We start from the raw sequence: 15,781 nt of genomic DNA, 5'->3' as shown, positions 1-15,781 counted from the left end.
ATGACATGGCACACCTAGATTGTGCTACATTATCACCTAATTTTTTTAAATAATTTTTTTATATTTGAGATTTATTTTAAATTTTCAAGTGATAGCATGCAACATTCTCAAGTGTTGTGTTACGACACCCTAATAAAATTCAAGTTCACGGATCAAATTAAGAAAAGTTATCAAGTTTCAAAACTAATGTAAATAGATTGAGCCTTAATATAGTTGACACGTTATTATTGTAACAATTAAGAGAATATGGGTTCAGAGTATATTTAAACACGTTATTTCTTAATTTTAACGTCTACGGAATTACTAAATTGCGAAATTAGAAAGTAAATAAATTAAATTCCGAAAAAATTTCCTAAAAAAATCTATTGGGAATTTATTTTTATTCAACAAAAATACATGAAAATTACAGCTCACCCAAAAAAACCCAGCTCTTTTGCTATACAGATTTTGATTCCAATTATCGTATATACAATAGATGAAACATTATATAATATGCACTGTATATTTTACAATAAACAACTTAAATCTCCGGGCCGGAGCTCCTACACCGTTTCTCGCCGATTCTTTCACTTTCTCAGCAACAAAACAAGTGTTCAATTCCCATCAAGAATCCAATACAAATGGAGTTTGCAAAAGATCATAAGGCGCCCATAAAGCATCCAAAGGACAAGGCCTATTAGCATCAAGCCTTGCCCATGGCTTCCCTTTACCACTCCAATGTAAAAGACTAACCGGACCGGGATGTAAATTCCGACATAAGCCTCGGAAATTGTCTCCGCCGAGGCCATGTTGGTTCCACCGATGATCGACCGGCACTATGTTCCCGGCAAAAACCAATAAAAATGGTGGCAATGAACCCAATTCATAGATCCTCATCTGCTTTTGAATTTCCATCCATTCTTCGATTTTCGTTGTGTAATCTCCGTTTCTCCATCGATCGAGGTCCATTACCATTACACCGGTGTTAAAATAGCATGGTTTACGGTTCGCGAACGTTAAAGATAACGAAGGGTTCGACCAGAATGTCGTGGTGAAGTAAGAAGTGAAGTTTGCATTGCAATATTGTGGTGCGGCTAACACCGAGTTGTCTCCGAGTGGTGTCGCGGCGAGTTTACCTATGTCGTCGACAAGGATTAAGTCCGAGTCGAGGTACACGACTCGGGTGACACATAAAGGGAGAAGGTTAGCTAAGTAGCTTCGAGCGTAATTCAAAGGACAGTCTAAAGCCGAACGAATTGACGTAGAGATAAGGCGTGAAACGGAGGCGTCGTCGAAAGGGTAGATTTGAAAGTTTAGGTAAGGGAAGGAGGAAGAGATGGTTGCATGTAGGAACGACACGTTCGCGGCAGCGGAGGTGACAAAGTGGAAGACAATGTTCTGAGGGCAAGAGGAGTGTTGAAGGACCGAAAGGATCACTGCCATCGAGCCACGAATGTAAGCCGAGTCAAGGGTGACCGCCACATGAACAGCTTGGTCCGAGCAGAAAATGGAAGATTCACCGTTCGGGTCGTCTTCGATATTAGTTATTGAAGGGCAATCCGGAGAATTATAGAATTGCGGGGCTTCCTTGAGTTGTAGCGTTACAGTGGCGGCAGTAACGGTGGCGATAACGGCAGCAATGGCGAACACATTGAAGGCTAACACATGGAGGAAATGTAAGAGTTGTGATTTAGGCATTGGGAAAATTTTGGGTTGTTGAATTCACATTCATTCTCTCTCTATATATGTATATATGTATGTATATACATGAATTATCATCATTTTAAACATGCAAAAGGGTCCACATATTGGTCCTATATCCTTTTCCCTCAATTCTCAATAAAGTTATTCTCCTCCATTTCACTCAATCAGGAAATGCATGCATTTTCTTGAAGAATAGAGTTTCCCAAAGGTAAAATTTGGGATCAAGTAAACAAATTTTAACGATTTTGATATATTTTTCAAGTTTTATGTACGAATAAAATAACATTAGAAGAACTTTTATTTTCGTTTAAGGATATTTTATGTACGAATAAAATAACATTAGAAGAACTTTTATTTCCGTTTAAGGATATGACTCAATTAAACTATAAATTTAATCGAAGTCAATTTGACTATCAAACGTGGATCATAGTTTTTTTTTATAAACAAATTCATCACATTTTTTGTTCATTGTTTATTATATCGTTAAAAATTAAGCATAGAGTTATATAAGGTTAAAATATGTAATAAGTCCCTATACTTTTTAAAAATTTAAAATTTAATCTCTGTATTTTTATTTTCAGGAATTTAATCCATTTATTTTTCAGATTTCAAATTTTAATTTTAACTATTGACACTAATAATCTTTCTTTTTTTTCAATTTATTGGCACAACATTTTGAAATAAAAAAAAATACTCACTTGGTAGCCATGTAATTAAAAAATGACATTGTAATTAACTTAAATTTAACAAACGAATTTTAATAATTAGACTTGGATTTTAAAATCTAAAAAATAAAGTGATTAAATTTCCGGAAACAAAAATATAATCACCAAATTTTAAATTTTCAAATTATATAAAAACTTATGACATATTTTAACCTTTATATAATTGTTATTTGTCAATTATATCATTAATTCTCTTACTAAGAAATTAACCCTTGGAGATATATATGTTGGACGATCACCGTCCCGGAAAAGCATGGTGGAGCGACCAGCAAAACAGTCATGCTTTGTCCCCAAGGCTCCTCTCCTTGAAAATATAAAAAGTAAACAAGTTGGTTATAAATAAAAATTCTTGCAAGTTCATCACTTAACTTTTAAAATATTTTTATTTTAGTCACTCAACCGTTAAATATCTAATAGTTATTAATTATACACACAACATCATATTCACATTCATTTTGATGAGATAACCACCTAGATAATCTACCCTCAAAAAATTTGATATTTGGCTGTTGGCAACTCATTAATCTTTTAAACTTATACCACGATTTGGTCCCTGAATTAGACCCTTCTTTATTGTTGCCTAAAAATGAGCCAAGGGCAGACAACGAACTTAGCCCCTTGGCTCAATGGTATAATTATGATTATAGTTACTCCAGAACAATTGCAATTTTGACCCTTTTCAAAAGTTTAAAATTTAATTTAAGCCATTTTAATACAAGTTTTTTATCTCTGCCCTCCCCCTCCCTTATTTATTTAGACATAACTCCTGGTTTTGCCCTTGCTTCTACCCACATTATCAACCAACACCACAAGGGGGCATAGACATATCCTTGCCCTTCACCCACTCCATGCCTCGAAGTGCTTGACCTTGAATTCCCCATGGCCACCAAGCGTATGAGATGCCAAGTCTCGCCTCTCAAAGGCAAAACGAACAGCCCTGAGACATATCACGCCAAGGAATTAGAATTAAGAAGGGCATGTCTGCTGTCACCACCACGTACAACTGTACAAGGTCCGTGCAACAGACGCAGCTCATTCATCGTAAAAATACAAAACGACCGACGACCCACTCTATAGTAGCAATACATGGAACAAGCAGGGAAAGACAAAGATCTCTAAGAGGTACAATGTCAACAACCAACTCTACAGGAACTCATTTACCAATTATGAGATTTTTATACGGATACAAAATTTACCATAATATAGCAGTTACTCTATAATTTCGACTTTTTTACCGTGTCTATATTTTACTGCAATGGATTATGATAGAATCCATTATAAATCGTAACCATACCAGTGCTACTTCGGGGTTACATAGAAAGTGGCACCAAGCTATGATTATATTAATAGAAGGTCAGAATATGCTCTAAATCTGTGTACTCTTCATGCATTCGGAATTTAATCCCTTTAATTTGCGGATTTAAAAATGCAAGTTCAATCATTAACACTATTTAAATTCTTTTGTTGAGTTTAGGTTCATTACAACATTTTTTCAGTTACATGGCTAGCATGTGAGTATTTTTTTTTTTCAAAATGCTTAAACGATGCTAGCAATTGGACATAAAGTTTAAGATTTGAAAAGAAGAGAGACAAAATCCAATAAAAAAATATAGGGACTAAATTCCAAATTTATGAAGTATAAGGTCTTATAGGGTATTTTAACCTTAATAGAAACATAACCTAAAAATTTAATGACCGTACAACTAAGCCATCCAAGCAATTTCACAAATAACCTTCAACCAGAAATTATTTAGAAGGGAAAATGAAATTACCTGACAAGGGGCCAGAGCTTTCAATCTGCACGTTCACTAGGCCCCCCATGCACCAACTCTAGGCCGAGCCAGCCATGTGCTTAAAAGCTTAGTCCGACAAAGTACAAACCATTTGGGGCACAATGAACAATAAGATTTTGAAACTGGTGGATCAAAAACACCCACGGAAGCTGATCAAATAGAGCCATTATAGTACACAACATGCCATAAAAGAATAACAAGAATTCAAGCCTACAAGTATATTGGAACAAAATAAAAGTTGATGTCAGCATCTGTCAATCCAGGATACTAAAAACATGTGATGGCTGTCTGGAAGGAGCTTCAAGACAAAAACAATATATACAGCACAATCATTTTGATCTAGCCAACTTAGAACAAAACTGTATCAAGCATGTCTTTTCACATGATAGCCGAGGACGCACAAAAGGAGGTGGTTGGCTCTTCAAAATGGCAGGGTTCTATGTTCCAACCAGCAAGTGACGACAGGGAAAATGCATGCAACATCATCAATTGATGTTAACTACTGATTCTAAATTAAATAATTCTTAGGGACAGCTTTGTTCAAAACACGAGGAAAAAAGGAGCAAGCCAAGCCAACATGTTAGCACAATGAACATTAGCTTTCAACAAAATACAAGACAACATGAAGACTAACCATAATGGGGATTAGTGATGCCATATAGCCAGGAACCAGTTTAACATACATCATTAAGGGAAAAACTCAAAAGAAAACTACCCTTCCTTTCAAATTTAATCATTAAAAAGTAAACAAATAATAAGCGGGAATCAACAACTAAAGTTGCACTCTCAATGGAACAAACAAAACCAGCAATAAATGCCATACTATGTTATGTTCCCTAGATATGGATCGAGTCACCGGACGATTTACAACTAAGTCATGTTGAAAGGAGGGATTTTCCCCCTTGTTCTTGTTTCTTGAGCGACCTATCCTGTATAAAGTTCAACTCGTCGAAGGGAGTTACCTTAGTACTCGTTAGTGACAGATCCAAATATCATAGGTTAAGTATAAATTCTGCTTATTTCATTAATAAGAAAATAACACTCTTAAATATAGATTAACAGCTTTGAAACTAGTAAAATATGATAAATAAGGAAGACTCCTAATTCATGGGGATACTGCTAATATATTGGGATTCTCCTTATTCAATAAACATTCTATTTAATCTATTTTTTGCTTATTGATTTACTTCTTGTGCCTGCCATAAGTGTTGCTAACAAAAGTGTCCCTAACATATTATCTTCCTATTACTTGTATACAATCCATAATTAGAACTAGAAGTCGGAAGAGCAACCTGGGCTGCAAAAACTCCATTCTGTAGTCTCTACCATCTGTTGACAATAATCAGTAAAAGAAAAGAGACAACCAGATGCGAACAGTTCTGGACAGAAATAAACAGAATTGGGGTATTTAACTATTGCTGCATAAATAAAATATGTTGTTCGTAAAGACTCAAATGAGAAGGGCAGGGGTAGTGAAAACAAAACTTTCAGCATGTTTACGACAAATGCATATACTAAAGCAGACACAAACAAGTCTACCTACACTCCCACTAGTTAAGCCTCTCTTGGACGCAGAACTAACCTGTGATCATGAAACTTAAATATAAAATCTATTCAAATTGCAAAAGGAAGGTGCGTAAAGTTTAGTGAACTAAAGGATATTGCAGCTCGTAGAACACAATGATGCATTTCCACGTATAGATGGCAACCATCAAATTAACAAAAATAATATATAAACAATTCCTCAAATCACCAAAAAAAAAATAAATTGCATTCTTAGATTTACACATGACATCAAATCGACACTCTGACATGATTAGCAATTTAAGCTGTGATTGTAGATTTGGTTTATTGATAGATCATTGCAAAGATAACACAAACAATGATAAACAGAAACAGCATCTTCAGATAATGGTCCTGCTGGCCTTGTGCAGTGCGATGATGATGATGGTGGTGGTGATGGTGGTGATGATATCCATGAGCATGACCACCATGATATGAATTTGAAAATCCATGCGGAAACCCAGCAGCATGACCAAACATAGCCGCATCAGGAAATCCATGCACTTGAAGGTTAAACAATGATGGAATAAGACCACCAAAGGCTGCAGACAGCGTGAAATTCCCAAACCTAGCCATTGCCATTGGCGCAAAACCTCCCAACCCTCCCATGAATCCAAAACCATTTTGGGGAAATTGATTTGGTTCTGGTGGAGGAGCCGTCTCAGGTCTCTGTCCAGCTGGACGATTCGGAATATTAACACCCGGCATAGACTTAGACCTAGGATCAGTAGATGATTTCCCCCTTCCATACAAAGGAACCAATTGTTCTTCCTCGATAAGAGCCTTGCAAATTGGACATTCACGAGAACGGGAATGAATATGAAGCCATTTGTACAAACAAGGCCAGCAGAAAAGATGCCCGCATAAAGTAACGATGGGATCTTGAGCTAATTCAAAGCAGATATTGCACTCAAAGTTACCAGCATCACCATTACCATTGTTACTAGAGCAAGATGGATTTTGGGGCGAATGGCTCGCTGATTCCCCAAACTCACTTGCCATTACTTAAGACTTCCAAAACCCAGGTTCCTATAAAAATCAAACCAGAATTAAAATAAACAATCCACTAAATATAAATTTCAACAGAAAACTTTAATTCAATGTAAGAATTAAAAAGAACTACATATTCTTTCCTAAATATTGGCTGAATTTATGTAAAGATCAAAGCCTCTATAATTAATTTAATTTGGGGGCAACTGGCTAGTTGATTCCCCAAGCTCACTTGCTATAAACATCAATTTCACCGAAATTTTTTAATTCAATGTAAGAAAAAAATAAATTAAAAAATCCCTAAAAATTGACGGATTCATGTAAAGATCAAAGCTTCCACAATTAATTTGATTTTGAGAAACTAAATAATCTCAAATTCAAATCTTACCAGATATCATATACAAGAAAACATCATCACTAATTCCAAGAAAAACATCATTCATAACGGTTAAACAAAGAGAACATTTCACTATCGTAGATCGGGATTCAATTGTAACATAATCAAATGAAAAAATAAATAAAAAATTACTAAGAAAAAGAAATAAAATACTAGAAAATTTAAAAAAATAGAGATAAATTGGAATTTACCAATCGATAAAGCAATCGCCCGAGAAAGTCAAAATCAACGAAGATAGCAGAGGTGCCTTAAAGAAACTACGGATTTTTTTTCCTTAATTTCTTTCGACCCTTCACAGTTCCATTATTTTCCTTCTAATAACATACTATTCCATTTCTTACGTTTGGGTGAAGGTTAAATTCTATTATTAGTCCTTGTACTTTACATAAATTTTGGATTTAGATTTTATATTTTAATTTAATTAATTTTAGTCTTTGTTGTTTTTTAAATTTAAAATTTTGAGTCCATACTCAAATAGTAGCATGGGACATTGGCCCTCAAAAAATGAAAAATCATTTTTTAGAAGTTTATATAAGATTAAATTACATTTTGCCCCTCCAAAATAAAAATATTTTAATTTAGTCCCTTCAAAAATGATGAAATCATGAGTTAATACATGATAAAATTACAATATGATCTCTCAAAAAAATTACAATTAAATTTTAGCCCTTGAAAAATTTCTAGATTCACCTATGGTCAAGGGCGAAGCAATAAAATTTTTTTTGAGAGCCGAAATGAAATTTTCATTTTTAATAGTATATATCTTTATAATTTTTTAAGGATTAATTAATTTTTTATAATTTTAAGGGGGACAAAGTGTAATTTTATATTTATTAATTTAAAATTTTAAATGGTCTAAATAGTAATTTTTCATTTTAAGGGTCGGGCCCCTGCCACCCCTAGATTCACCTCTGCCCATGGTATTATACTATGCATAAATTTGTGGATTTAGTTCATGTTTATTCTCTAATTGAATCGTTATTTTCCCTTATAATTTTTTCAATTTTGAAATTTTTATCTTAATACAAACAACTACCGTTAAATTCATTAATCGATTTTTTTATTAACGTCTGAAATTAATAAGCTAACATGGCATTACATATATGATAATATGTTTACCGTTTTCTATTTTAAAAGTAGCATAACTTAATGAATTTAATAGTTATCATTTTACTAGGATCAAAATTTTAATTTTTGAAAAAATACAGGGACTAAATATAATCAAATTAATATATAAGGATTAAATCCACAAATTATACATAGTACAAGGATAATATCAAAATATAACCGTGGAGGGAAATCAACCGACTCTTCGTCCGTTGATAGTGGAAAACCGGTCCTTGTCCACGTGGCGATGACCTAGTGGTTTATGTATCTAAAACTCGTTTAATGAGATGGCGAGTGTTATCAAATCAGTGGGGAACCCGCGTGGGAATCATGTGAATGCCTAAAACGGTCGCGCCTTAATTCAACTGTTATCCCGTTGACTTTTTGTTAAATTAGCGAGTAAGAAAACGGAGTCGTTGCCTTGGGATAATGGGCCCAATTTGTTTGACGTTCAAAGCCCATTTTTGCTTATTAAAAAAATCACTAAGGTTTGTCAATTTTTCAAAATAGTCCAAATTAGACCGACGGCTAAATCAAGGGAATTACCCTATTGATGCAATATTGATATTTCAAGGACTACCATATTTATTAGAAAATTGGTAAATTTTACAATTACTTACACAACTATTAGTGTGCTTTTGCATTGGTTACCAAATTAGAAAAAAAAATTTATTTTCGTCACTAATGTTATCAGTTTTTTTCTGATTTTGGTCACTCTCCGTTAAATCATTAACAAAAATGATGACATCGCCTTTTTAATTAGTATAATTCTAGAAAATTTTAAATAATAAATAAATTGATAATTCAGATATTACATTAGACATTTTATAAAAGTACAGGTATCAAATAACCCTCCAATTGATAGTTCAAATACGACATTGGACATTTTCAAAGCATAGGTACCACATTAAATATTTTATAAAAATACAAGTATCAAATGTGACATTATCCCTAATAATTTACAATGTTGGTACGAGGTATATAATACGTCTAAAATGGCAGCTTGAATATAATATTAATTATTGCCAAAGAGAGTTTCTAGAAAGTTTAATTAAGAAAAAAAATTATAATTATAATTTTTGAACCATTCAATGTTGAACCCACTACTAAATTCTAAGTCAAGTGATATTATCGGTCAAAATATTATTAATTATAATAATAATTCAAAAATTCGGATTTAATCAATTTAAACTTAAATTTCTCTCAATTTGATTTTTAAAAAAAGTTAATTTATTCGATTCAATTTGACTCGAAATTGAACTTCAAACCCGAACTAGTAATGTTTTACATTGAAAAAGTTGAAATGAGTTAGACTCAAATGTAAAATTTGACTCAACACAAAACGACAAAAAAATTAAAATTCATGTTGAGGGCTTTTTGACTCATTCGAGAGAAGTATTATAAATGTGGTTCATCCGGTTCGATTAAATAAATTATTAAAAATTTATAAAAAAAATAAAATTTCAGTTCAATTGATTCAACCGCCCAGTTCAACCAATTTTTTCCCCGATTCAACCAGACTATACTAGTTCTAAGACAATCAGTTCAATGCCCATTCTCTAGACAAGTATCTTGGTTGGTTCTCGATTGGACTAGCCAATCTGATCTGGTTCGGTTTAAACAACCTTGCCAATACTGTGAAAGCTTGAGTGCCTAAAGAGGTAGTAGGTTCAACAAAGCAAGAGCACGACCTATATTTTCAAGCACCCTACAAAGTTTCTCTCAAAAAACAAAAAATCCCTTAAAAATTCAAATTAATCTAATACAAGTTGATCTGTCCTAAAACTAATCCCCAATCGATTCTCGATCCAATTCAAACAACTTTACCAATATCGTGAGAGAAGTGAGAGCACGACGTGCATCTTCAAACACCCAACGAAACTTCTCGTGTGAAATAAAAAATCCCTTAAAAATTTCAAATTAATCCGAACTAAAACCAAATCAACTCATATAATTAACTAACTTATCCTTTTTATGTATATTATTACTAATTTTTAATTATGTTATAACAAATTATTATAAATAAAGCAAATAAAAAATAAAAAGACCTGAAAATTGCTTCTTTTTTATTTATTTATGGGACAAACCAATATTTAGTTAGTAAAATAAAGTCAATGTAAACTCAATCCTAGGTAACCTTTTCGTTGTTTCGTCGTTAAAAGAAAATTAATCAATTAATTAAAATACAAATTAAAAAAAAAACAAATTAAACTGGCAAAAAAAGAACCTCCCAAAATCTTCAACCCAGTATCTGTCTCTTTAATTGGTACAAATATCCCTGCGCCGCCCTTCAATTTTTTCTTCGTCATTTGCTTAAATTTCTTGGCAACCAAACAGAACCGAGAAAATCGAAATTTTATATTTTTTATATTTTTTGGGGATTTTTTTGAATATCTTTTCCGATCATGATGCAAAGTCTGAAATACTGGTTAGCAGAGCATCCATCAATCGTGAATTTCCGGTGGAGTCACACCCAATCATTTGGTTCAACGTGGTCATTCCTTTTCGCCGCCATCGCCGTTTACATCGTCGCCGTTATAACCCTCCACAGTTTCCTTTCCCTTATCCTCTCCAAAAGCCGACGTATCCCTCTCGGACCAATCCCAGCCATCCACAGCCTCTGTGTTTCATTAATCTCCGCCGTCATTTTCGTCGGAATCCTTTACTCCGCCGCCGCTGAGATCCGCGACACACGCTGGTTCTGGCGCCGTACAAAAACAATCTCCACACCATTTCAATGGTTCCTTTGTTTCCCACTCGGTACTCGTCCTTCCGGCCGTGTATTCTTCTGGTCATACGTCTTTTATCTCTCCCGCTTCCTCCACCTCTTCCGTACATTCTTCACCATTCTCCGTCACCGGAAATTAACCTTCTTCCACTTATTCAACCAATCAATCCTCTTATGGATGTCCTTTTTATGGCTCGAATTCTCTCAATCATTCCAAGTCCTCGCCATTCTCTTAGCCACTCTCTTATACTCCGTCGTATACGGCTACCGTTTTTGGACGGCGATCGGTCTTCCGAGTGCCTGTTTCCCTTTCGTCGTCAATTGTCAAGTCGTCCTTTTAGCCTGTAACCTAATCTCCCATTTTGGTGTCCTTTTCCTCCATTTTCTCAAAGGTGGATGTAACGGCATGGGAGCTTGGGGATTCAACTCCGTTCTAAACGGCGTCATTTTAATACTGTTCCTTAATTTCTACGTCAAAATGCATTTGAGAAAGAAGAACGTTGAAGACATTGATGGAAACAGCAATTCTTCATCATCATCATCTTCTTCTTCTTCTTCAGCTCATGGATGTTCCAGGTCTGATATAAAATTTGATTGACTTTTAGTAAAATTACAAATTAAACCCACCTTTTTTTTTAATGATTTTTGTTATATAAATCATTTAGTTTTAGGGAGATTACCAAGCAAAAAGTTCTCTTTCTTTTTTTTTTTGGCGTTTTTCTTGCTTTCTTCTGAAAAAAGAATTTGTACGTGTATACAGTATACACTAGAAAATTGTTTATAAACGAATTAATAAGAGTTAGGAGAATTAATTATATTTGTGTTTCATATATTTTTGTTCACATTACTTTGTAATTATATTTGTGTTTTCATTGATTTTCTGTCTTTTTTCATTTCTTATGGATGAATCCACAAATTTTATGATTTTTAAAAAGGATTAAATAGATTTATGTTTATTTCTTTAAGTTAAAATATAATTTTTCTTTGTACTAATTTATAATTTGATCATTTATAAATATTTATAATTGTAATTTTTCAATTTTGAGGGCCAAGGCTACCCTTAGGTCCGCCCCTAGTTCGATGTTTTAGATATGCTTCATGTCTGTACAAAGAAGAAAGATTAACAATAATATTATTTTATTGTAAATTTTATATTCTTATTTATGATTTGATTTACGTGTTTTAAATATTTTTTGTATCGGATTTGATAAGTATTTAGCTCGTATAAACTAATGGCTAGATTGACCGAAAAACTCCAATTTTAAAATTAATTTAAATTAATGGTATACTATATTTTTTAAATTTATTTTAAATGAATTAATAAGAATTGGTATTTAGCTCGTACAAACTAATGGTTAGATTGTGTTTTAAAATATGCTTCATTTCATATTTAATCTGACATTTAGCTCGTCTAAATTAATAGTTAGATTTACGTGTTTTAGATATGTTTCTTATCTAATTTAAATTGGTATTTAACTCGTATAAATTAATGGTTAAATTGTGTTTTAAAATATGTTTATATCGTATCTAAACTACTATTTAGCTCGTATAAACTAATTGCTAGATTGACAGAAGAATCTTGTTTTTTAAATTAATTTAAAATTTCACGCATAACTTCACTGGTTTATTTCAATATATTATATTTGATTCTTTGTTCGGTTCTGATGTTGCCAATCAAATATTTATAATAATTTTTTCATACGAATCTTATTATCAATTAAAATATTCGAACTCTTAAATCGAAAAACAATACATGTTTAAACATATTCAATTTTACACCATTTAGGTTGTTGCAACAACAATCGTCCAAATAATTATATTAAGAATTTCAATCAGATCAATCGTCTAAAAATATTTTTTATTTAGTTCCTATGGTCTTTTCAACTTAACTAATTTAAAATAATCAACACGATCAATTTTTTTATAATATACTGACCTACGTAATTAGACTTATTAAAAATATATATTTAAAATAAATATATTATAAAACGTATAGAAAATAATGAAAATGAAAATATATTTAATCGTCTTACATATTATATGTAAATATATTTAAAATAATTTAAAAAATATTAAACATGAAATCGTTTAGTTCAATTATAAATTTTAATGACCGATAATCAATCGATATAATCAAATAAACCAACCCTACAATCAATATAATCAAATAAGTAATTCGAGTTCGAATCGAGTTAAATTTTACAATTCGAATAACTTAAATAACATATTGGTGTAAATTCAACTTTGGTTCCTATTAGTTTTGAAAAAGAGTAAATTAAAATTAAAAAAAATTAAAAATTTGTATTTTTAAAAAAAATTAAAAATCTAAAGAATATATAAAAAATTAAAAAATTAAAAATAATAATTCGTAGGACCTAAATAAATAAACTGATTATTCAAGTTTATCATATTAAAAAAAATTCCTCTTATTTTACTTTGAAAGAGTCTTCGAAAATATATAGTTTCAAATTTATATGCTCTAACATAAAATTAATTATATTGCAACAATATTTTAATTTGACATGTTTAATTTTTTTTAATTTAGCTCAAACAGTTCCTTTTGATTTAACTCAATTCTAAAAAATATCAAATCGAATTAGAATGATAAAATAAGACTTGTCAACTTGATTAACTCAAAAAAATTTCACTCAATTCAATCGAACATTCGCCCCAAAAATCATAAAGAGTCAACCTAGTGAGCTTGTGTTCAACTCTTCATGCCTAGAGAGTTGGTCCTCGAAATCTTAAGAAATATATCTCATTATAGGTTCTTATCATATCTACTCTTTTTGACATAATGTATAGAATTACTCATAACATGTCCCTATTTTATAAACAAGAGGATAATGCGCTTTATCGCACTCGAATCCACGTCTTTCTATATTGATGATAATACATATCAATCCAATTAAGATTCAATCATTTCAATCAATATTATTTTTTTTATGTATTTATCTAGAAGCAAATTGATTTTTTTAACCCAACTAAAATTCCTTGACTACCGGTGTTCGCCGGTCAAAATTAGCAATGGAGAATATGGTAGTACAAAGAAAAGTGTTTGAATATAGGTTTTGGAAGAGACTGGTAGCTACCTAACTTATATTCTCATTTATATCTCCCAAAATCTATCATCATTTATGATTCTTGGGATTCAAAAAATCTAATGTCCACGTTAAAAGGTGCTTTAATGGTTCGAGTCTAAGCATGCACTTTATGAGTCATTTTTGTCTTATCATGTATTTAATGAGATATTTTAGTTTTATGAACTCATCGTTTTCTGAAGTTAAACTCGTGCTGTGTATAATTGGAATTGAACTTATATGCTTGAAATTCTTTTAGAAAGAGTCAAAATATTTTTAAAAGGACTGAACAAAAATTTTTCATTTTCTAAGAGAGTTAAAGGGATTAAATTGAATATTTTAATGTGATTTTAATGTAGAAGAAAACTTTACCCAATGCTTCAAATTAAATCTTTTTAAGTAGACAAATGATTACAACTATACTGAAAACTTGACACAATTTAGGAAAATATGATAGTTTTGTTTTTTCTTTTTTGAAAAAAGATTTATTTTTAATTTTTAATTTAAAAATAGTAAAAGAGATGAGTGTTGTCTTAGTTATAATTATTTTATTTTATAATTTAATAATTTTTTTAATAAATTAAGTTATTGAGTTATTAAATTTAGTCAAAGATTTACACAGACTTTTTTGAAGGTACATGCTAAAACTCACGTACTTTGGGTTTGATCTGTCGTAATTTGACGTGCTAAATTAGACTTCTCATTATACTTTATGAGCTTGTCTCTGAACAATTTATATATTTTTGCCATGTTTTTATTTAATTTTCGTTTTTGGTTTTAATAAATAAAATGTCGTCTTTTTACTACTTTTGAGACTCGAAATGGCCAAATGTGCCATCAATGACCTAATGGTTGATTGAGTGTTATAGGGAGTTATCGGAAGCCCGACTGTGAGGAAAACATTGCCTAGAAGGGGGGTATTGTGACATCAAAGCCTAAAAATCGTGATACCCTAACAATATTGAATTGAAGAGGTTCGAGACACTTTAATATATTATAATTAAAGTTTAATCTCTCAACTTACCCAATATAAAAATTTTATGATTAGATCAAACGGTTGTTCATAATTATACATTATTATTTAACTATTATAAGATTATTGGCGATATTACACTGTCGTGTATAACTATTATTATAAATATAATTATTTGATACACTGATAATAATATTTTTCAAAAAATATATTTTTAAACACAAATTATTTTTTTCCCACACATGTTTTTCCTGTTCCATTCAAGAGGTTAATCTTATACAGATAGCCAACCTTGACCCATTGCTTTTTCTTTTCCATTCAACAACAATTTTTTAAAACAAATGTGCTAATTAAATTTTAAAGAAACTTTTTTTATAGAGTTACGGATTAATCTGTGTGTCAATTTAATTAGAAAATGATTAATATATTCAATATTGAGTACTTTACTTATAAACAACAACCGAGTTACTTAGTATCAATCCCAGTATTGGTCAATCTTATACTGAATGGGTGTTATGGATTAATCCGTGTGCCAACTTAATTAGAAAATAACTAATATACCCTTTTATTAAATGGGATTTAGGTTCAAATCTCATTATATGTAGACTTTTTATTTCTTCTAGATCTTATAAAAAATATATAAAAAGACAAAAATAACATTTATTACTTTATAAAAATAATGGGTTTTTTGATAATTTCACAATTGAGTTGAGATACAGTTAATAGGTGACACTAACTTAGT

At 31.4% G+C, this 15,781-nt stretch overlaps 3 protein-coding genes across 4 annotated transcripts; 1 reads left to right on the top strand and 2 right to left on the bottom strand.

Moving 5' to 3' along the window:
- Positions 1-363: 363 nt before the first annotated feature.
- Positions 364-1,736, bottom strand: LOC107943008 (probable galacturonosyltransferase-like 1). Its single transcript, XM_016876739.2, has one exon. It carries the CDS (start codon positions 1,675-1,677, stop codon positions 604-606), a length of 1,074 nt encoding a protein of 357 aa, XP_016732228.2. The 5' UTR covers positions 1,678-1,736; the 3' UTR covers positions 364-603.
- Positions 1,737-5,874: 4,138 nt separating this feature from the next.
- On the bottom strand, positions 5,875-7,570 carry LOC107943001 (E3 ubiquitin ligase rnf-5). Of its 2 annotated transcripts, none has more exons than XM_016876731.2 (2): positions 7,343-7,570; positions 5,875-6,793 (listed from the first exon to the last, which is right to left on the bottom strand). In XM_016876731.2, the coding sequence occupies exon 2, from the start codon at positions 6,764-6,766 to the stop codon at positions 6,050-6,052; it is 717 nt and encodes a 238-aa protein (XP_016732220.1). In that variant the 5' UTR covers positions 6,767-6,793; positions 7,343-7,570; the 3' UTR covers positions 5,875-6,049. The 2 variants fall into 2 exon arrangements, with proteins under 2 accessions (XP_016732220.1, XP_016732221.1); XM_016876732.2 differs by lacking the exon at positions 7,343-7,570 and adding an exon at positions 7,143-7,309.
- Positions 7,571-10,382: 2,812 nt separating this feature from the next.
- Positions 10,383-11,850, top strand: LOC107943006 (elongation of fatty acids protein 3-like). Its single transcript, XM_016876736.2, has one exon. The coding sequence runs from the start codon at positions 10,664-10,666 to the stop codon at positions 11,582-11,584; it is 921 nt and encodes a 306-aa protein (XP_016732225.2). The 5' UTR covers positions 10,383-10,663; the 3' UTR covers positions 11,585-11,850.
- Positions 11,851-15,781: the final 3,931 nt, after the last annotated feature.

Source organism: Gossypium hirsutum, chromosome A06 (genome assembly GCF_007990345.1).
Source record: "Gossypium hirsutum isolate 1008001.06 chromosome A06, Gossypium_hirsutum_v2.1, whole genome shotgun sequence".
NCBI lineage: Eukaryota > Viridiplantae > Streptophyta > Magnoliopsida > Malvales > Malvaceae > Gossypium > Gossypium hirsutum.
Note: the sequence above shows the minus strand (reverse complement) of the source record. Positions and strands in the feature narration are given on the sequence as shown.